We start from the raw sequence: 23,086 nt of genomic DNA, 5'->3' as shown, positions 1-23,086 counted from the left end.
TTTTCACCAAAACAAATCCTCAACTGCCTCTACATATTATTTGTACCTATTATTTAAACCTTTCTTGAGAGATGCAGTAGAAGGAGCTATCTATACTATACTATGTAGTTATTTACATGTACATTCTAGACATTGTAAGATCTCTAAAATCAGCAACTGTTGTACATTTTTCCATCATTGCCAACTAATAGGTATTTGTTAAGTAAATATAATAAGTACAAAGATGTTATCTCACCTTTAATATGAAAATAGGTTGCTATAATTTTCACATCTTATTATTAACATTGCAACCATCAAATTATGTGTTTTGAGAGAGACTTAGGGGTATAACAATAACATGACAAATATTTTAATTGAGGTGTGATATTTTGTAATATGATAATATTCCAAATTTATCATTAAATTAACAATGACCTCATTACCATTGTTTAGAATCAGCGTTTTAAATTATAGATACAAAAATTCAGCATCAAGAACCATTTTTTTAAGATATTTATTTATTTATTTGACAGACATAGATCACAAGTAGGCAGAGAGAGAGTGGGGAAAGCAGGGTCCCTGCTGAGCAGACAGCCCAATGCAGGGCTTGATCACAGGACCCTGAGATCATGACCTGAGCTGAAGGCAGAGGCTTTATTTAACCCACTGAGCCACCCAGGTGCCCCAAGAGCCATTTTAGAAAAGGTTATGAGATTGCAATCATACAACACTTTCAGAAATTTTGGGATAGCTGATACAGTATAAATAAGTACTTACAAATTATTGCTAAGCATGAAGTCTTTAAAAATTATATCATGCTGAATTTTCTGTGTAAAAGGTGTAAATATAAAAACTAAATTATTTTGGAAATTAAGCACCTATTCAATGACAAAATTTAAAGAAAATTAAGGTCATATTAATGCAGAAACATTGTGCTTTTGGCTCTGTTCTCAATGGCCAAATTCCAAATGTATAAAAAAACAAAGATTCAGGTTTTGAAAATAAGAGATAAAAATTGTGACAACTAAATCTAGAAAGAGTTATAGATCACTCATTTTGGGCAGTGATATAAGGCATGATGTTTTGATTCTAGGAATACAGTCCTTGATCTTTTCAATAGCAAACCCTCATTTTATATAAGAAAAAAATGTGATGTAACCCCTGAAAGTTCTTTTTCTGAGTTCAAATTTATAGATATCATAAAGACCATGGATCATTAAATTGTACTATACTTTCCTTATGATGTACTGCTTAAATTTCTCACTCTACTTTGAAAGCTGGTTTTTCCAAAACAAATTATTTGCTTTTACTTTGTGAGACTATGAAGTAATCATGCTTTTCCAATCTGTTTATGTTCCCAGAGAGATTAAAATCAAACAATGCTGATTCTAACAAATACGTAAAAATATAGAACATGATTTTTGTATGTTAACCTTGCTCTTAGTTTCATCTCACTCCTCTGTTATTTTCTCTTAACATAGCTATCCTTGTTTACATTTATTTTGTTTGCTATGTGTATGTTTTTAAGCTGCATTAATTGTTTTTTAATTAGTTAAAAATTAAGTACAAGTATAAGTAAATGACCTTTATATTTTAACTTAGTTTGAATCCTATGGTAACCTCAAACATAAGGATCAGTAAATAAAATTATATTGATCAGGATACAAGGAATTAGTGACATAAATATAAGAACAAAAATAATAGAAAATATTCATTTTTTTCAAGACTCCCTCAAAATTTAAGATATTCAATACCAGTTTTACATACTTAAGACTTATGTAGTAAAAATAAAATTATTTCTCTTCTGTTGAGTCAGATTGATATTTGGGAAAAGCCTAAGGAAAATGACTACAGAAAAATTTCAGATTTCAAGCACATTAAAGCAATAGACCAAAAATGTAGAGTTTTTGAAGGCATTCAAATTTCAGCATTTCATTTTGTTATCCATTCTTAACTATATGCAAAATCTGTCATCATTGAATGGCTCAACCATACATACCCTTAACATAACTTACTAAGACAATGAGTGACTGATAAACTATAACAGAGGAGACATAGCTTAAGACCAAAAATGTGTGAAGCGTCCTTCCAGAAGGACTATAAAAATTCTTATTACTGGGCTTTCTTAGCTCAAAAAACAGGGAATTTTCATATAAAGCTAGTCTACTAACATGTGTCTTATGTCATTATCCAATGTCTTTGGTGGGATTCTATTCACTTTCTTCCTTTATCCAAAATTATTTTGCCTTAACTTTTGAGTTAAGGTAGCTTTACAAAGAGCTAAATACCAAATCACCATCACTGAGGTACACTGAGCTTAAATCCTAGTATGACATTATAGGATTGCTTTTCAAGGTTCTTATGCATGAAACCAGCTATTTGACTAAGCACACTCCATCATTTTTTCTTTAAGTTGTGATCCCACATAATCATGTGAATACTTTGCACACACCAAGATAATATAATTTTCTATTTTTCTACATGTTTTGAAATGTAGATAAGTGTTGGAAAATGAGTACTGCTTAATGTTTTAAAATTCTGTTTTTAGGGGCTCCTGGGTGGCTCAGTGGTTAAAACCTCTGCCTTCGGCTCAGGTCATGATCTCAGGGTCCTGGGATCAAGCCCCAAATTGGACTCTCTACTCAGCAGGGAGCCCGCTTCCCCCTCTTTTTCTGCCTTCCTCTTTGCCTACTTGTGATCTCTCTGTCAAATAAATAAATAAAATCTTTTTAAAAAATTCTGTTTTTATTTGGGGAGCAATATTATGAAACTATTTGATGTAGCTTCTTCAAAAATATACACTTTCCTCAAATAATTTAGATCTTTCACTTAGAATATTTTAAATTGTTTTTTGTCAAAACAAGTAGACAAGGGGCGCCTGGGTGGCTCAGTTGGTTAAGTGACTGCCTTCAGCTCAGGTTATGATCCTGGAGTCCAAGGATCAAGTCTTGCATGGGGTTCCCACCTTCACAGGGAGTCTCCTTCTCCCTCTGACCTTCTCCTCTCTCATGCTCTCTCAATCTCTCTCTCAAATAAATAAATAAAATCTTAAAAAAAAAAAAAAAAAAACAAGTAGACAAAACTCCAGGTAAACAAAACTTCTATGGAAGTGTATGGCTCAAAATTCTACCTAACAGGCATAAACATCTGAAGACCCAGTCATATGAAAAGGAAACTAACTTTTTTCTTTAATTTTCAAAATACACATTGTTGGTATTTTTCTAAGAATCACACAGAAAGAGAAAGAAATGGAAATCATTCCATTAAAGAAAAAGAACCAAACTCCTACAAATTAACAATATATTATTATAACGTATAACACCCAAAAAATACAGTTCTAATGACTGTATCTTTGTTGTCAAAGAACATGAACTAGTTTATAATAAGAATGGCAGATGAAGAATCAAAACACTTGGACAACTGAGTAAAGCTACAAAAATATTTGAGTTATTTGATACAGGAGAGAAAGGGGGGTGGGGAATAGTTTCCTGAATGGAGAAAGATACAGCATAATAAAGCCATATGGGGAAAATAATATGTGAGCTGAATGTTAAAGTCATGGCTTACTGTTAGTTGCAGCATCAGGGAACAGGACAATTATATGGTAAGAATACAAGATCCTGATTTTCTTCTCTAAATATCAGAAACACATAGAAGTCCAGCACTATTGGTTACATAAGAATGCTATTCTATCTTTTCTAGGTCACCAAATAAGAGATCCTATGTTCAAAAGATTATGAGTTTCACGAGGCCTGAGTTGTTTTATCTATCATTATATGTAGTATTGTGCCCTGCAAATAATGATTTCTTAATATGTATCAGTTTAGTTATTGAATATACATCAAATATAAGAACTTCCAACAATGAATGCCTCAGAATTGCTGTTGCCCTTGAGAAACACGTTTTCACCACTAATGTATATTACTTGCTGATCCCGGTCTAATTTTCTAGGTTAATGTGGGGCTTGAAATTCCCCCTAACCACTGCAACTCTGAAAAAATTTAATTCCACTGCCTATATGGTCCTAGATATGTTCATTCTCTGGTGTTATCAGTTTTCAAATACCTGTTTTGATGATGATGATAGAAATAAGGAAATTGCTACTTGTTATTGTAGATTAGGTATGTTATATACATTCCCTGATATGATTCTCATCATAATGTTATAAAGTAGTGAGGACTTCCCCTATTAAACATATGAGAAAACTAAGATCTGAAAACTAAATATCTGGTTTTAAAGTTTCTATACCTTCTCAGTGACAGAGATGTAAAGCAAACCAAGGCTTTTATTAGTCCAGAGCACACTCTTTACAGAGATTTTTACTGTTACTTAAAAAGTATTCTCCAATATATCAGAGCTGTAGGCACACGTTTAATTGTCAACAGATAGTTTTAAATATATTGAACACATATATAACACAAGCGATAGCTATTATGTCTACATTATTTTTTTAAATTACTTTTTTAAATGTATTTGAAACCAACTTGAAATTTTTAGTAACTTCTATGTGCTAGGCATTGCACAAATATTTTTTAAATATCACCTCGTTTAAGCTAATCTCCTTAACATTCACCGGTTCCTAAGATAGGTAAAAATATTTTCAGTTTCTGACATAAGAAACAACACACCCAGGCAATGCATAGCAGGAAAGCAAATCAGCTCACAGATCTTATGCCCTCAAAGACAAATCGCGTGTCCTTTGTTCCATCATGCTAGATACTTTATCAGGACATTTTCAGCATTTTATCACACAAACAACTATTCATAACAAGATTAGGGTACATGAGAGGGCAACTGAGTGTTGGCCTGATCACTGATAGAACAGCCTACATTTTCCAGGGAGAGAGAAAGTAGCATGGACACTTGCAAATCATTCCTTGGCTTGACATTCTTCGTGGTGCTAGTATAACTCTATCACCATGTAATACTTGCTTAACTTCCTTGTTAATTAAAAGGCATACTAAAAATGTTTTCCTCATGACTGTCAAATATAGGAGTTCACACAAAGGGACCAGAACCCTATAGGAGTATAAATGGTAGGGCTAATAAAAGCAAGATTTGGTGCCCAAATAATGCTGCTTGGATAATAATGCAAAGTGTGGTGGAGAAACTAGGTCTGCTAAAATATTTCCTGAGATAATATTTTAAAGTAACATCTTTGGAGAGGCAGCTGGGTGGCTCAGTCACTTAAACAACTGACTCTTTGATTTTGGCTTAGGTCAGGATCTCAGGGTCATGAGGTGGAGCCCTACTCAGGCTGTGCACTGGGCATGGAGCCTGCTTAAGATTCTCTCCTTCTTCCTCTACCCTGCACCCCCACTGCTCATAAGTGTGTGCTCTCTAAACCAATCAATCAATAATGAAATACAACACAATAACTTCTTTGGAAATCAGCTAAATTAAACAATAATAGCCCCAGTTTTCAAAAAGAATACTTAATGCATGGTGTAGCCCATGACATTTTGATATTCAACAATGAATTTAATTTCCATTTTTTTTTTTTGCCTAGGACAATTTATCACTAACACCATTCTTTCTATAATTCAGGGAGTTACAATAAAACATTCTCTCCTTTGGTAATGAATTTAAGAAAAAAGAAGGCAATTTACTAGGTTTTCAAATCTTAAAAAGGGGGACTAAAGATTTTAGCTTCAAAAGAATAAAAATGTTAAAAAGTAACGTTACAGGGAATTATTTAAAAAAAAAAAAAACCAACACTGGACTCTGTTTTGATCTAGCATAGAAAAAATCTCATATTAGAAAATATTTTCATTTTTCAATTTGCAGCTCAGTATTATGTTTAAGCACTATATGGAAATGAATAGAAGCATGACACTGGGTTATTTATGTGTTTTGTTCTCAAGTCAATAAAATATTTTCCAGTTTTCATACTTAATTATTTTGTACTTAGGTTTTATCAATAATCAGGCCTATTATTAATGTAGCATCATGTTTCTGAATATCATGTTTCAGTATTACACATGCATAAGTGCACAATCAGGGCAAATACACAGAATAAATGGCATTTTCTGTTTTTTAATGCCTTTTTGAGAAGTTTTCCAGAGTACTGAGCAGGGGTGAATGAATATCCTTCCAATAACCTCACAATATATCCTTTACAAGCATTACTTCTTTTCAACATTACTAGTTGTTGTTTTGGGGTTTTGTTTTTTGTTTGTTTCTTTGTTTTTGGCTGTTTGGTTTACTTCTAACCTTGTCTGAAATCACTATTTCTTTGGAACGCTTTGGTATAATTTGCATATAGAAGCATTGCACTAAACCTTCCTTCCTTTATCCCCTTCTCCAGCTATTACCTCTAATTGCTCTTTCCAATTCCATGTTTTAGTAACACATTTTTACCAAGGTTTAAAGTAGGCGTTTCAGTTATTCTCTGACAAAACAAGCTGCTGCTCTTCTTTCCATCAACTGTTTTCTTTACCACATTGTTATGGAAGGCACTCTTATTGCCAAGAATAAAACTTGGAAGATCCTTCTCATTCCTCATTGCTAATGTAGCTAATGGCAATTTCTTTTGCTTTGTCAGAAGTGACAGTTCCCTCATTAGCCCTTTTGCTTATCTGTCCTGTCAAATATTTGGTTCACATCACATGGCACCAATTGACTCTATGACATCTACATCACTAACACAGAAGCCTTCCCCCAAATGAATCTCTCCTGTCAGATCAAAATAAACTCTGTCAACATTTGACAACATCATATCCCTTCATTGATCATTGCTTTCCCTGAAACCTCTATGGATTCTAAGATCTTTACTTTGGGCTATAAATAAACTCAAACCTTCAGGAAAATATAATACTGTTTTTTTTTTTTTTAAATATAACACTGTTTTAAAATTTTCTTTAATTAATCTAGAATTCATCCTAGAACAACCTTAAATATTTTATGATTAATGACTTAAATCTTAGTAGGTTAATTCTTCCATCAAATGATCTGACTTTTTGACCAAGGTTTCCATTCATTTAAAACACTGTAATTGGGGTGCCTCGGTGGCTCAGTTAAGCAGCTGCCTTCTGCTCAGGCCATGATCCCAGGATCCTGGGATTGAGCCCCCCATCAAGCTTCCTGCTCAGCAGAGAGCCTGCTTCTCCCTCTCCCTCTGCCTGCTGCTCTGCTTACTTGTGCTCTCTATCTCTCTAATAAATAAATAAAATCTTTTTTAAAATTTAAAAAATAAAATACTATAATTTATGTGCAAATTTTACAAATAGTTTTATTAGTTTGCCCTGGGGTATGTATATCAAAATGCCACTCTGAATATAGAATATCATTACGAATTTTAGAACGTTTAAATTTAGGAATAGCATATCCATTCACCTTGTCTGTCAACTGCTCTTAATTAGTAAGGAATATTGGGAGCACTGAGTTGAGAAGGACTCTGGGGCCACATCACAACTCACTGGGAATAAATATCATAGAAATGTTTATCAAAGGAGGGAGTGCAGAAAAGGCACATGTCCCAGGCATTTCCAACCCAAGACTTACAGCATAGGAATTCACTTTCACTTTTTATAGAATATCGTGTAGTTCAGCACCAGGCAGTTAGTTGTCTTTTTCAAATACTAGCAGATGGTGTTGATAAAATTCATCCTGCTTGTGAACAAACACAAAAACCCTTGCACCATACCCTCTAGGTTGATATGGCACTCGTTTTTCTTAATTAAACTATCATTGTTAGGAAGCATCAGAAGAATTCTCTAAAAGCCAGGGTTTCATCAAGGAGAGACACTATGTAAACTCCAGGGAAAGCAATAAACAGATCATTACAGGGTTATCAGCCCCCTGCAAAGTTATAAATTAAAGAATCAGTATGCTATCAAGTGGCAAAGAGCAGAGGAGGGAGGCTACAGTCTAAATAGTCTATCTTTTCTTTTGACAACCACACAAAATCCAAATACTCTATTCCCCTATTCTTTAAGTTTAAAAAAAAAATGCTTAATGGGAGATAAATTGTTCCTTAGAAAATTAGAGCATGTGCTCTATGAAGGCTGACTTCATACACTCTACCTTTAGCCAGTGAATATTAGTAACACACCAGAATTACTTCTAAGGCTAGAAAGGAAAATTATCAACTCATTGAAAATATTCCTGCTCTATGTAGTTTTTATTTTTAGCCAGTCTTTTGTGAAATACTCTCTTAAAGCGTTGTCCCTACTTGAACTTTCTTCCACTCAACTGAGAGAAATTAAGCTCATCCTTATCAAGGTGCCTAACACACACAGATACTGATATTAAAGCAATTATCACACATTATTGTAATTATCTGATTACATAATGATCAGACGCACTAGAACTGCCTTCTTAAAGGCAAGATGTGTTTCTTAATTATCTTTTGATTTTCAGTACACAAAATAATGCTTTACACAGGATATGGCCTTAATAAATAGATGAGTGAATGAGTAAATTTATTCACTGGTATCTTTCTTAAAGAGAAGAAAAGGCAAGTTTAGCAGTTTGAAGTTGAACAGGCAGAATTTCCAAAAATAGTGGGTATCATTTTTTTTTAATAGAAAAAAAACATAGAGGTTAAAAATGGAAGTCAAAGGAAATAAGCCCAAAGAAATTTGGGGGTGAGAAGTAGAGTACACACTCTGGGAAAACAAACAAAACTGCAATGACAAGGTAGAAGTATTGGTTTTAGGGTTAGATTTGGACACAAGATCATGGATATTATCCACCCACTTTTTGTTGACTGTAATTCTTTCCTTTAGGGAGAAGATGGTAAGACATGCTAAGGAAAAGTGGATAGACAGAGCTAGCATAAATAATAACTTAGTATGCATCTGGTACTTTACATATGCTATCATATTAAACTCTAACAGTACTGTGATGTTCGTATTTCTATCTCTTCATCCTATTAGAGCTAAAAAATAATTTCCAAAATTAATGTACTTTTTTGCTCAAAAGCCCTAGTCAATAAGGGGCAAACCTAGTATTTAGACTCAGATCTTTCTGGTTCCACATGTTCTTATTGGAACTAAGATGAATACAGAGCCCCAAAACAGGAAGTAACATTTAGGCAGTATTGGTAGTGCTCCACGGAAATCTCTTAAAGATGCTTCTTGGTTTTATGAATCTTAATAAATTCTTTTGATTTTGGAAGTTTTGTGCTTTGAAAGAGATGGTAGTCTTTTGATTGCTTCAAATGTAAAACTCCATTTCTTTTCTTATAATAAAATACTTCTGAACAGAGATGCAAATTATTTTGGTGAAGTGTCAAAAGGGTAACAACTTAGGCTTTGTAACTAAACAGAATGAGTTCAAATCTAGCATCCCCACCACACCCCAAATTGAGAGAAATTTCTCCATGGACCCTAACATTTCTTCACATCTTGTAAGCAGAGATTCCAACTGTCCTTCTGCTCTTTGTACTAAACTATCTTTACAAAGATGTTGGTACAACAAACAGCCTCAGGGGACAGTGTCTTCCACCAGAGTAAAGGGCAAGTTTGCCTATAACTTTGCAAGGAGAGAAAAAGGGGTGCCCTCCAGAGCAAAGGGCAGACATCCTAATTTACAAAGCATTCCATTTTCCCTAAGCTCATGGTTTTTCATGTGCAGGTACCTCATACTCTTCATATCATTCTATAAGAATTAGGGCTTAGAGAACTGGCACAAATGTTAATATTCTGGCTGGTGACAGTTTTGTGAATAATAAACTCTCCTCTGTTTACGACCCAAAAAACTGGGGTCCTCTACCATCACCCAAGAAACTGTGGCAGAAAAATTTATTAACTCACAAGTCGAGTAAAATCTAACTCTTTATAGTCCTCAACATTTACTGAGGAAACTTGAGCAATTATTCCAAAATTTTTGCACTTCAGTTTTATATTGTTATGAAATTTAAAAGTGACTATACTTAGAAATTTCTTAGTACACTATCACACCCAAATGGTGTTCTAAGTGTTCCAATAAATGGTAGCTAATAGTAGTCAGAAATAGCATCAGTCAAAACAGCAGAGTAGAAACTGCAAGAGAAGCAAAGGTAGCACTGACACTAAGAATGCCAATGCACAGCAGATATTTTATTAAGTGGCAGCTATTGGTTTTCTTCTTTAATCTTCACAACAAATGGAAAAGATGTTGTTGTTTTCTCTCTCATTGGTTAAGTGAAATAAATGAATCTCAGAGTTGGTATGATTTGCCCAAAGTCACTCCCATACTCATTGTCAAAGCCGAGATAAGAAGCCAGCTGTGTCTGATTTTCAAGAGTCTTCCCTCTTGTACTTGGCAGCCACATGTTGGAAAGGAAGCTACAAAGTAACTGAGACCAGGACGTGGACATTCCTACCTCCCATTCATACAGGAAGCAAATGCCAAAAGATAAAAGAGATACAACTCATTTATCTTTCTCTTTGTTCAAAAAGTAAGCTCACGGAAAATGATAAAGTTCTCTAAAATTTCTGTGGGCAAGATTCAGCCATGAATTCAGCTTCCGTTGAACATGTATCTTGCAGGCACTGTACTTTGAAACTTTGTCCACATTAGAGTATTATTGTTTTCCCCATAATACAAATAATCTTTATCAGTATCAATTAAATAAACTATACAGCATTCTTATTTCACAAATTCCCAAAGTCTTCTACCAGATATCTTTAAAAGATTCACAGATTCAATCAATACTTCAAAATGAAAACAAAATTATGACTTTGACAGACTAAATTAAATTTCTGAACATCATAAACTTCGTGTTTTTCTACCATAAATACAAAGACACATTTATATACAATGCATAAATATGTATATAAACATATATTTTACTGTTCCATTTCACAAGTAATATTGTCTTATTTTTTGACAAGCGTTTTTTCTAAACTTGGCATGTAGTATATGTATACACAAACATATAGATTTCTTTTAATCTTCAAATTTTATAAAAGGAATAAGCACCAAATGCCAAACATATTTTGTAATTACACTGTCAGATTACAACTCTAACTTTTAAAATGTTTTTATCATGTCAAACAAATATTCAATCAGCATAAAAATAAATATTTTTTCTTTACCTCTGCAGATAGGAACAGGAAAATCCCATGAGGCCGTATTCACTGAATTGGCTATACAGGTGAGTTGAGGGTGGCCATCAAGAATATATCCAGTAACACAGCTGTAGCGGATCTTGTCCCCAACGTCGAACCGCGCACCATATAACACACCTTTGGGTGGAACTCCCGGGTTTCCACAAGAGCTACTCTGCAATTCTATAAAAGGGGGAGAGAAGGAGAATTTACAGTTATCTTAATACCTATTTTAATGTTTTAGATTTTAAGAAGTATATGCAGATACAGATGTCTCTTTTCCTTTCAGAAAGTGTCACAATAAAAGGAAATATCTTCCCTCTCAACACATGTAACACAGAAATATGGGAAAGGAACCAAATTTTACCAAAAGATATTGGGTTTCATTCTTTGTATTAGAAAAATTTAAAATTTTTATATAATTTAATTTTTCGAGCAACTTTAAAAATTAACATTACTCATATTTTACAGACATTAAAGCTAAGAATAATACCATTTATATGACTTTTTCAAAGTTATATTCTACTTATAAGAATAAACAAATTAAGTTTCATTAATATGCTCTCATTATTTTGATGCATCTGTTTAACTCTAAACCAGAAGCATTTCTCTGACAACATATGTGTAAATTTTTGGTGGAAAATTTTTTTTTCCACTTAAATAAGAAAAATATAGTGCAGTAATGAAATGGAAATAGTTTTGAAGTTGGAGAGACTGGCTAGAATTCCCAATTTGTTTAACCTGAAAATATAATAATAATTGCATACGGTTGTCAAGTTTTAAATAGATGAATATGTTAGGATATTGTATCTGGTGTCTTATTTTATTAGTTAATACTAAAAGTATACAAGTATACAAATGTAAGAGATTTTTTTAAATATATATTTTTTAAATTTATTTGAAAAACAGAGATCACAAATAGGCAGAGAGGCAGGAAGAGAGACAGAAGGGAACAGGCAGCAAGCCTGATGCGGGGCTTGATCCCAGGACCCTGAGATCATGACCTGAGCTGAAGGCAGAGGCTTTAACCCACTGAGCCATCCACGCACCCCCAATGTAAGAGATTTTTAAAAACGATATTCATTTCAGAGAATAATCCAATTTCACTGTAAATGAAAAGAAATGGCAAGAAAATATATAGAAATAGCAAAACTTACAGAACTTAATGAGGTTAAGAATTATTTTTCCCAATATTATTTTCTAAATTTTCTATTACCTTTATATTATTTCATACTCTGAATAATTGTTAATACAAATACAAACTAATGAATTACTGAGCTAAAAGATATTCAAGTTTGAGAATGGTATTATACAAATGTTAATATCCTATTTGTGACAATTATGCTATGGTTACATAGCTAATATTATGGGAAGCTGGATAAAAGTATAGGGGAATTCTGTACTAGTTTCACAATTTAACTGAAAGTCGAAATTATTGCAAAATAAAAATCTAAAAAACCACTGCAACACAAAAATGAAGTATGTTTCCATTTTGCATTGATACTCACCCCAGTTATATAGTTAGTAAGATCCATGAAGTTATTTAATATTAAGCCAAATACCTGTAAGCCACTATAATATGGAAAATATCAATGACAGTAAGTAAAAATACCAAAATAATATATAGATCTAATTTTACAAAAGCAATGGTCATTTATAAGTAAGAGGTGTATACAGAGCTGAAATTTAATATTTTTACCCATAATAGGTATATGGTACTTTTGGGAGTGTTTCCTAAGTGAACATGATTTTTTTTGTATAAATTTTTCCATGATAGTGAAAGAAAAAAATCAGTGATAAATTTCAAATGAAGTCAGTTTAATCAGTGAAAAATGTATTGACGGTATATAGAACTTGAGTTACATATATAGAAATAAAGTATTTACTTTTAGCTTAGGACAATTATTTTAGAGTATGAAACCTAAAACAGAAAAAAAAACAAACTTGACTAATATTAATTACATATCAATGGTTTCTATAAATAACAAGCAATTTCCTTAAGCTTCCTCTGCATTTAAAGATACACCATAAACTGATATCTGTAAAATACTGTAAATATCAGCAGATAAGATTAATGATCTCAAATATTTCAGTTTTCTATTTTTCCAAGGGATTTATGTTCATTTTCAGCAAAATTTAAACACATTATTCTGTGAATTTTGAGTAATCTTTAAAAATACTTTTGAAATATACAGTTTATTTTGAAATAGGTGGGGGTTTTTTTGAAAATTCATTTCATTGAAAGATGAGATGTTTGCTGCAAGAGACGGTGAGGTTAATAAGTTTTGATAAAATGAATGAGCATTTGATCCCTTGAATATAGTAATAACAAAGGAAATTCTTTTAGTGAAACTACCACTTGTGGCCTTAGAATCAATCCACTGCTTTACCTCTCACATCCTAAAAAATAATTAAGGTCAGGACTTCAATTATCCTAAAATTATATATCTAGAAGGAAAAGCAGTTTTCAAATTATTTCACAGGAAGCAGTTAACTAGAGGAATAAAGGGAAATATAGAAGAAAACTCTAAATAGTTCTTATACTCAGATTTGACTTTGATTTAAATGAACAAATAAACATTACCCAGAACAAAGTATCTAAATCAAAAATTGAAAACATAGGAAGTGAGTCAATAAATGAATAGCAGCACTGGTTGGATTCTTAATACATGACCTAATCTAGTGCCTTCCTTGTGGCTGATTTATTTCTATTTCTAATTTCTAAGACAGATAAGAAGTCAGACTGTTTCAAAATAAAACTCAAAAAATAAAGTTCTAAAACAAAGCTGGTTCTCACCTTCAGGAAATTCCCACTTTGGATTTCCCTTGTTTTTTGACTTTCATAAATAAAAACTACCCATCATTCTCTATAGACTGAATAGCCCATGAAGACAGGTATGAAGATGTTTCACATGTTTAAGAGATCCCAATTCTATAGCCACTGTGCATAGATTCCATTTTTTGTCCTCTCTCAACCCTTTAACTTGGGGCTTGTCCCTAAGCTATGTCCATTTTAAGACAAAGAGCCAAGGATGTGTTATTAACTGAAAGGATTATATAACCCACCACAAAAAAAAAAAAAAAAAAAAAAAAAAAATGCTATATTCTGATTCACATTTTAGTTTTGATTTTTAAGAAAACAAACAGTGCTTTATATTTGAACTTTTAAAATTAATTTGTTATTTAATATGACAGTCTAGAACTAGCTAAGTTAGACTAATTTTTAGGCACTGTTTCTACCAGCTATCAGGAGTTTGAATTGCAGGGGAAAATGAAGACACTCTCTACCATGTTTAGTAAAGCAAATTATAAACTAATCATTAATATACATGGTATTTACAATAAGTGGTGATTTTGTTTATCATTCTTAAGGATATCATTCTTAAGGAAAATAGAAATAGAAATTTAAGCAATAAAGATTTTTTTATAGTAATTCACCAAATGGATCTACAAGGTAACAACATTCTGCTTATCATTTCACTGTGTTCCTGAAGCAAATAATTACATCTAAAGGGCAGAATTCCCAGACTCAGTTATCTTCTTTCACCAACAGATGACACTAATATATGGACTGAAAAGTTTATGTGATTAAAATAAAACAATTGTAGAACCTGACATATTCTTATCTGATATTCCATAAAACAAAGATTAAAATGGGATTGGAGTGTTCTGAGAGTACTTTAAAGTTATTGTCATAATACTATTATTCGAGTACTGATCAATCTTGTAATGCAAAAATTGTACCACAGCCTTATTTGAATTTATTCTTGGAATCTGTGCCATGAGATTGTGTGTGTAGATAAAACAGAAAGAGTCAAGTGTTCCCCTGAGTGGCATAGCCAGTTAAGAATGTGCCTTTGGCTCAGGTCATAATCCTGGGGTCCTGGGATCCAGCCCCAGAGCAGGCTCCCTGCTCAGCGGGGAGCCTGCTTCTCCCTCTACCTCTGCCCCCTGCCCCCAATTGTGCTCTCTCTCTAGCTTGCTCTCTATTTCAAATAAATAAATAAAATCTTAAAAAAAAAAAAAACAACACCGCACACACAGAAATAGTCAAGTGATTAGTTTAGTGAATTGAGAAAATTCCTGGAAAACAAGTCTGAAGACTTTACACTCAAAAAATGTTTCTGAAAATGCCAAATACCCTTTATATAAGTTTACTGCTCTGTCCAAATGATTGAGTCAATTTAAACTTCATCTGTTTTTGCTAGAAATATCTGTATTTTATTTATCCTCTCTTCTCATATTGAAATTATCAGCAAATAGTATGAAGGCATTTTGGCAATATAAACCATGCTAAAGAGTATGGGATTATTGATAAAGCAAAAAATTACTTGAGGAAGATCCAAGATAAATAAAACTTCAAATGGAGGTTGGAATTTATTGACACTCCTCTGTATTAGTTGAAAGGAAATATAACTATAAATTACTTAGTAACTAATTTATTCATCAGATGTTCTTGAGGGTTATGGTTAACTTTGGTGCTCTGTGATGTGTATCATTTAAAGCAACACCACCTCCTTTGCCTTCTAAGAATTTACAGTTTGAAAAAGTTAATAGCTTTAATTGAGATCAGCAGTGAGTCATCCTCTTTTCCAGGCACTTAGGCATTCATAGTCCTACTTATATCTCACAAATTACCCAGTGTCATATATGGTTTTCCCTGTTGTTCAGAAAGAGAAACTGAGACTCAGATTAAGTAACTTTCCCAAGGTCACCCAACTAAGAAGTAGATTTGTAGTTCATGCCTAGATGTCTCTAACTTGGAAAAAAGAAAAGAAAAGCCTTAGGTTATTTCACAATTGCATGTTGTTGTCCATGAAATACAGATATTCATTTCACAAGTGTTTATTAAGTGGCTAACACGGACAGTATTCTGGGGATATAGTTTTGCAAATGACATACATGGCCCTGCGAATTTATCAAGTTGGTATTGACCAAGTCAATAAGCAAGTAATTACACAGCATTAGTTATAATATCACAAGTGGGATAATGGAAACATACAAGCTATAATAAAAGTATATAATTGAGAAAACTTAGTCTTGATTAAGAGGAGGTCTGAAAAGAAATTCCTGATTAAGACAGATTTAGGGGGCGCCTGGATGGCTCAGTGGGTTAAAGCCTCTGCCTTCAGCTCAGGTCATGATCCCAGGGTCCTGGCATCAAGCCCCACATCAGGCTCTCTGCTCAGCAGGGAGTCTGCTTCCTCCTCTCTCTCTGCCTGCCTCTCTGCCTACTTGTGATCTCTGTCAAATAAATGAATAAAATCTTAAAAAAAAAAAAGAGATTTAAACTGAGTTCTGAAATAGGATAAGCAGTGAGCTGGATTTGAAAAAAAAATAGTTAAGTGGGCTCAAAATTTGGAAATGGGAGAATCAAAATACTGTAATAGTTATTAGATTTGGCAAGGTTTTATGGGTATGGTAGGGTATACACTGGACTGGAAAAAGTATTTCAAAAGTGTTGGCCAAAGACATGTTCATGTAGTGAATACATAAACTATGCATAGGTTCTTAATTAGAAAAAGGAACCATTTCTGTCACTAAATATTTTTTGAAGGAGATACTCTAAAGCTCTAGAGAATGATTCAGAGTGAATAATTGAAATCTATTTTAAATGCACATATGAGCAGAGATTTTCATAAGTATGTATGGTATGTACTTTGTGAGTTTACTAGTTGAATAGTAATTCAATCTTGAAAAAAAGTGGTAAACAGGACCATGCAAATTAATTATTAAAAAGATGAGAGGCAAGAATACTATATGCATACTATTTGTACCTAAGAATATCAACTTTATAAAGCTGTTAATGTGGCTATATAAAATAATGCGGAAGTTATTTACATGCTGAACAACAATGCAGTCAATACATGACAGGTATTTTTATTAGCTCAACAAACAGCAAGTTTATTTTTATTATAGTCAATTTTGCATTTGAGACATCTAAATTAGGTGTGATTAAGTTATGATCTATTAGAGGTAGGACCATGTCTTCAATAAATGCTGATTAACTATATTAGATCACTCCTGATGTCTTAAAAATTAGTCAAAAAAACAGTAATTTAGTCAAAGGTAAAATTCAGTTACTCCTCTCTAGATCATAAGGAAAATCCAAGTTGTAATTCAACTCTTGGTAAGATATTTATACAACCAAATTTGCAAAGAGTTCCTTGTGGGTATCATTAATTCATCAATTATTTTATCTCTTAGTTGGTATCACATATGAAGCACTATGCCAGGCACAGTGATTATAAAAAGATACCTGGTCTACTGCATCCTAACAAACTCCAGATAAGTTAAAAAAAAAAAAAAAGTTTCAAATACTTTTGAAAAAAACTTAAATCCTGAAAGAGAGTGTCTATCAAGGACTATAAGAGAGGTTTTATCACATTTTCCTTGGAGAAAGTCAATAAAACTCTACTAAGCAATTTAGAAAAAGAGGAGTGGTTTATACTAATAAACACTTTACAATAACCTTGGCTTTTAAAAAATCCCCAATTTGTTAGGAGCACATGGATAATTGTGAAAGGCAAGATATTTAGCAAAATATCAAGAAGAAAACTTGACCTTGAAAATTAGGAACGAAAATCTAATGAAAGGATAACGGATACCATGACTACAGAATTGCATAATTATTCAGTCAAATAGATGAAGCATGATCCTGCTGAGATCAATTAACAATGCTTTAAAACACTGTAAAATTATGTCTACAAAGGGAAGTAAAATCAGGTTGTTTATACCTCTTACAGAAAATTAATCTCAAGTTTTTTTATTTCCCAGATGATTAAAAATAATTTAGGGGAACATAACATCAAGTTGAACCACCTAGTACCTCTCATCCTGAGACTTCAAAGCACTTAACCAACTAATACATTTTCCAACTTTTCTCGTGGTACAAATGTTCTTTTATTGAAGATACTAAACCATTCCATTTATATAGGGTATAAATGGTGTCATTTGAGAATTCACTTGCAGACTAGATGAGCAAATATTTTGTGAATATTTTGAATCAGCTATTGCATCTATCCTGTTCCCATGGATTTTTACTTCAGTATATATGACTGAATGATTTTTTTTAAATTTGCTTCCTCACTAGACTGTGAGCATCTTGAGAATAAGGGCTCTAATTCATCTTTATGTATTAAGAACTTAACACATTCTGTGGTATGCTGTTGACAAGCAAAAAAGGATTGCTCAGTTAATTGAGTTATTTCCTCTAATAGAAAAACATAAAAGATGATCATCACACAGAGTTTGTAGGAGTAAATATTTAGAGACAAAATAGAGTGGAACCAGTAGACTAGAAAAGAGCTGTAGGCACATCATGAACTAAACTTGTGTCATAATAAACACTGGGACACACTGCCTGCATGTGATTTTATAGATCAAATTATATAATTGTGCCATTTAAATCTGTTGTTTTTTTTTTCAAAATGGAAAATTCATTAACTTTTATAAATCAGTTCTTAAGCATGAAAGTTCCTAAGTTGCTGGTCAGATCACAGTCCTTGCTGGGACGTTGGAAATGAAGCAAACATTAGGCCACATTTGCCATTGTAAAAGTTATCTTGAAGCTTCATAGAGGTTTAGATTTGGCAATCAAAAGGACAAATACTCATTTTTTATTGCTATTATTTTAACTTAACGAAAATAATTCAAACAAAGTATTGGCTGCTGGAGAAGATGGAGTAACGCTGCATCTGTATGAGGGTAAACCGACACTTTTCAGTTCATCTGTTTAAGAAGAAAATAGATTACTACATTGATTTGGCTGGGATGAGGGGGCAACGCATACAGATTACAATGCATTTTAAATAGCAACAGAAGAAAAATCTACTGTCACCATTTTTTTTTTTAATTGAAGTAAATCCTTGGGTGGGCTGGTTATAATGCCAAGGGAAGGAAGGGTGAAGCAGTAAAACAGTTGGTGTAAAAACCAAACACATAAAAAGTTATGCTGTCTAGGTAACACTATTCTGTTTTGATACTGGTATATAGGGCCCGAAGGTGACATAGGTAAAAGTTTTTAGAGGCAGATCAAGAACAACTGTCAGATACAATGGAGAAAATCCATTGTACAATATCCAAGACTAGCAGTTGCTGGTTATATGCTTTGGATCTGTGAATAAGAGGCAATTAATGTTCATATGTTCTTTCAATTTCAAATATCTGTGTTTTTTTTCTTACAAAATAAATTTTATCACCTAAACTGAACAGATGAAAAACAATACTGTATTTTTATTTTGTAAACTACCAATGTATTAAAATAGATGGGTAGAAAGTTTATATTAAAAAATATGATTATTTAAACCTAGCTATGGCCTGTGTAGCTACCAGAATTTTAACAAAGCAGAATAAAAATACAGAATGGAAACATATTAGCAGCCATCCTCACTTTAAAAGTTTCTATAAATGAAAAACGCTGCATCTGTATGAGTTGCATTTGAGAACTTGATTCAGAATAATAGAAAAATATGAATAGACTCCCCTCTCCTATGACAGAATTGGGACAAGTATCTGTATTAAGACTTTCAGATAATTTAATTCTTTAAAAAGATGTGTTAAGCTGATTATGGATAATTTACTGGGTTACTTATTCATCCAATATGAGTGAGAGATGCCACTGTGTTTCAGCAATTAATCAATCACCAAATAATTACTGAAGCTTGAAGTATAAATGTCAAAGGGATATAAAAAAATAGGACACTGTATTTGTTCTTTTGGAACTTATAACTCAATGGGAAACATAAAACATGTATAATATGACCTTCTGGCAATTAAATAATAAAATGGACTCCATAGTTGAATTTTTAAAAGTTACCTATTATATATTTATACAAAAGGAAGAATACTGTATAAAATAAAGGAGGAGGATTTTAGTTAGAGAGGAGTCAAGAGAAGAGTCAAATAAGTCATATGAATAAAGGCAAGAAAGAGAAATGCACAAGATATGATCAAGGGTCATGTGCAAAATAAATGGCCTAAATAGAATATTATACATAAGAGGAAAAATAGAATGAAATGTAAGAAATGAATCTTAGGGCCACACTTTGGAGAGCCTTTAAGTTAGTTGTCTTGGCATCAGTGATATGCTAATGAAGTCCTAAAGGCCCCATAAGGAAATGGCTAAAGCAGACAACAGTTATTCCTCTATGTGACTCTCTGACTCGTCGAAGCTGGGAGAGATCAGACTCTGCCTTCAGGTCATCAGGGACTCAAGATTTCTTCCACCTTGCTTCTCTGTCATCCCCTTGGGCCTTACATTTGTAAACTGGGTAGAATTGGATTTCCAGAAATGTTGAATTCCAGGCTACCTTGAATTCAGAGGATAGTGGGAGAAAGAAATTCTCCCTCCCTTTCCTTTGCTCCTGACAAAGCCCCTTCTTTTTACAAAATCCTATTCAAATTCCAAAGTTTCTGGGAAATTCACAGTCTTTCCCCACATATGACCCCCCCCCCATTAAGGCCAATTCTAGTTTCTCGTGGATCAGTACCTGTTAGAGCAGAAAAGGATGGTCAAAATAAATATCCCTGTGTGGATAAGAGAAGAAAAGGAAATATTCCACAGACAATTGTCAAGAAAATAGAACATATTAGATAGGCATTATGATCTTCCTATCCTAGAAGACCCTGGTACTGTTCTTGAGAAGATAATCCCTTATCCTGTGTCTCCCGCTATCCCCTGGCATTTCCTGTTGACTAGTTCTTACTTGTCCACATTCTCTGTGGCAAAATCTGAAGTGGGTATGGGAGAGCAGAGTCTCCTTGGGAGTACATAGGGCTGATACCTTGCATCTGCAGGTTTGGTACTTGAAAACTGCCTTAAGAACTGAACAATCAAAGGGATTTGAAGAGGACTTCTAGGATTTATTGGCTAAAACTCCCTCCAAAACTTAGTAGGAACTGGTTTGTTTCCAGTTATTTTCATGTGCCAGTGACCACTCTCCACCCACCCACAACCATCTTTCCATGTCTCTCATCATCTTTTTAATTGGGACTACCTTGGAGTAATCTGAAGCAAGACACCTGAGCAGGAATGCAACATGTTTTATTTCATCTTTGCCCTGGGGCTGCTATCCATCCTTTGACTAAGCTTAATAAGAGACTCTGCTAAGCCTTCTTATCCCCTGCTGTACAGAAGCCGTTGGTTTTTCCAACCCAAAAGTCACCAAAATTTTAGACTCTATTTCCTTCCATCTCTCTTTAAAACTGTCCAACATATGCCTCAGCTGTTGGCTGTGTCGTAAAACGTTGTCAAAGGCAACCAGGAACAGGCACAGGCCTTAACAACGTTACTTTCAGTCTTTTGGACTAGACCCTCAGTGCTCTGCCTTCTACGTTGTCACCAAATTTGCCATCACACAGAACAGTCACCAGCTGTGCAGTTCATAATGCTTCCTCACTGCTCTTCCTGACCACAAAACAGTAACATGTGTTATTTTTTTTAACACACCACTTCCAGAACAAATATTTCATCAATGTCAGACACAAAAAACATTGTTTAAAGCATAAAGGGAGTTAACATAGTTTCTAGGAACAGGCTGTAGACTGGACCGCTTGATTCATACAGAATTAGCCCAATAAGAAGACTGCTCCCTTGAAGATGCCCCAGGAATTAAGTTTACCTGGAGTCACTGCCACCTCACCACCAACCTCTTAACAGCAGAAAGAAACAAGTTTTCTTACCCATAGGAAGCTGGACAATGTTGGAGAGTGATTTAAAATTGCAACATGGATAACAAAACCCACAGTGAGATTCTGTAATAAAGCTGCCTCTGCCTAAATTCCATGTTTCATTCTCTCATAAACAGTGCATATCCTTGGAGGATCTTAATTCACATTCACTATAACAAAGTCTCAGAAATGTGGTTTTTACCCCTGACATTGTCTTTTTTTTTTTTTTTTAAGATTTTATTTATTTATCTAGAGAAAGAGAAAGAGCACAAGCCAGGGGAGGAGCAGAGGGAGAGGGACAACATACTCTGCAATGGGCTCAGAGCCAGAGGCAGGGCTCAATCTCATGACCCTGAGATCCTGACCTAAGCCAAATCCAAGAGTTCTATGCTCAACAGATTGAACCACCAGGCACCCCTTTTTCCTGACATTTTCAGTTAGAGAGTGAAGTAGAGACTGACAGAATTTATCTGACATTCTGCCTCATTTTTAGGTATCTCCCCGTTGGAGAGTTTATAGGTTAATGCTTTCAACATACCTCCATATTAGCCTTCCAACTTGGCTTACAGAAGAAAGTCCCATTTCCTACTTCATGGTCAACATCCTCCACAATCAGCCCATTTACATTTCTCCAATATCTCCCTATGCTCAACTACTCTATTTCAGTCAAATATTACCTGCTTCCCCAATATAACAATGTATTCTTGTTTCACAGGTTTGTACATTTAAAATAGCTCCTATTTCTTCTCTGTCTACAAATATTTCTATCCTTAGAGACCTAAACCAATTCCTACCACCTCAGTAAATATTTCTAAACTCTCCAGTCTATGTTGATCACCTTGGCTCTTGAATCAAAAACTTTTTCTATTATATTCATTGATCACTTATTCTAATGTCTTAAGATATCTTGATTTACCTTTTATTATTTTCCTTTTAAATTCCATAATGTTCTCTATCTTCTAATGTGTAAACATTTTGTAGTCGATTGATTGGTGACCATAATCAAGGCAGATATTGTCTTTTTAAAGGGCATCTTTAAAATCACAAAGTCTTTAATTCAGATATACTGGGCTCTTGATATTTATTTGGTTAAAGAACTAGCTTATTTCAAAAAAATGGAAAGTTAGGAAAATAGGATATGTCCAAATTATTTCAAATTCCTGTGGAAATTCAATTCCCTTTGAGAAAAAAAGTTCTGAGTCCCATATTGAAAAAAATTTTTTGAGAAAACAATCTTTGTAGGGACAGGATTGATGGGGAATTGGAAACCAGGGCCTTGACAGTTTCTAGGATGACAAGGAATACAAAGAATCCTAACTATTTTATTCTTTCAGAGTAATGCTCACATTTCCTCCCTGGAGGAACAGCTCTGAAGGTGTGCAGAACAACTACAAGCAAAT

At 33.6% G+C, this 23,086-nt stretch overlaps 1 protein-coding gene across 2 annotated transcripts in view; it reads right to left on the bottom strand.

Moving 5' to 3' along the window:
* The window catches only part of LOC111146567 (CUB and Sushi multiple domains 3), a 1,261,269-nt gene that overhangs the window by 954,217 nt on the left and 283,966 nt on the right, over positions 1-23,086 (bottom strand). For both annotated transcript variants that reach the window (XM_022502159.1, XM_022502160.1), the window contains exon 4: positions 11,004-11,198. In XM_022502159.1, coding sequence (XP_022357867.1) covers positions 11,004-11,198 — 195 coding nt within the window. The remainder of the gene's footprint in view (positions 1-11,003; positions 11,199-23,086) is intronic.

Source organism: Enhydra lutris, unplaced genomic scaffold (genome assembly GCF_002288905.1).
Source record: "Enhydra lutris kenyoni isolate GAN:26980312 unplaced genomic scaffold, ASM228890v2 scaffoldscaffold14, whole genome shotgun sequence".
Classification (NCBI taxonomy): Eukaryota; Metazoa; Chordata; class Mammalia; order Carnivora; family Mustelidae; genus Enhydra; species Enhydra lutris.
This window is presented reverse-complemented; position numbering and strand designations above follow the sequence as displayed.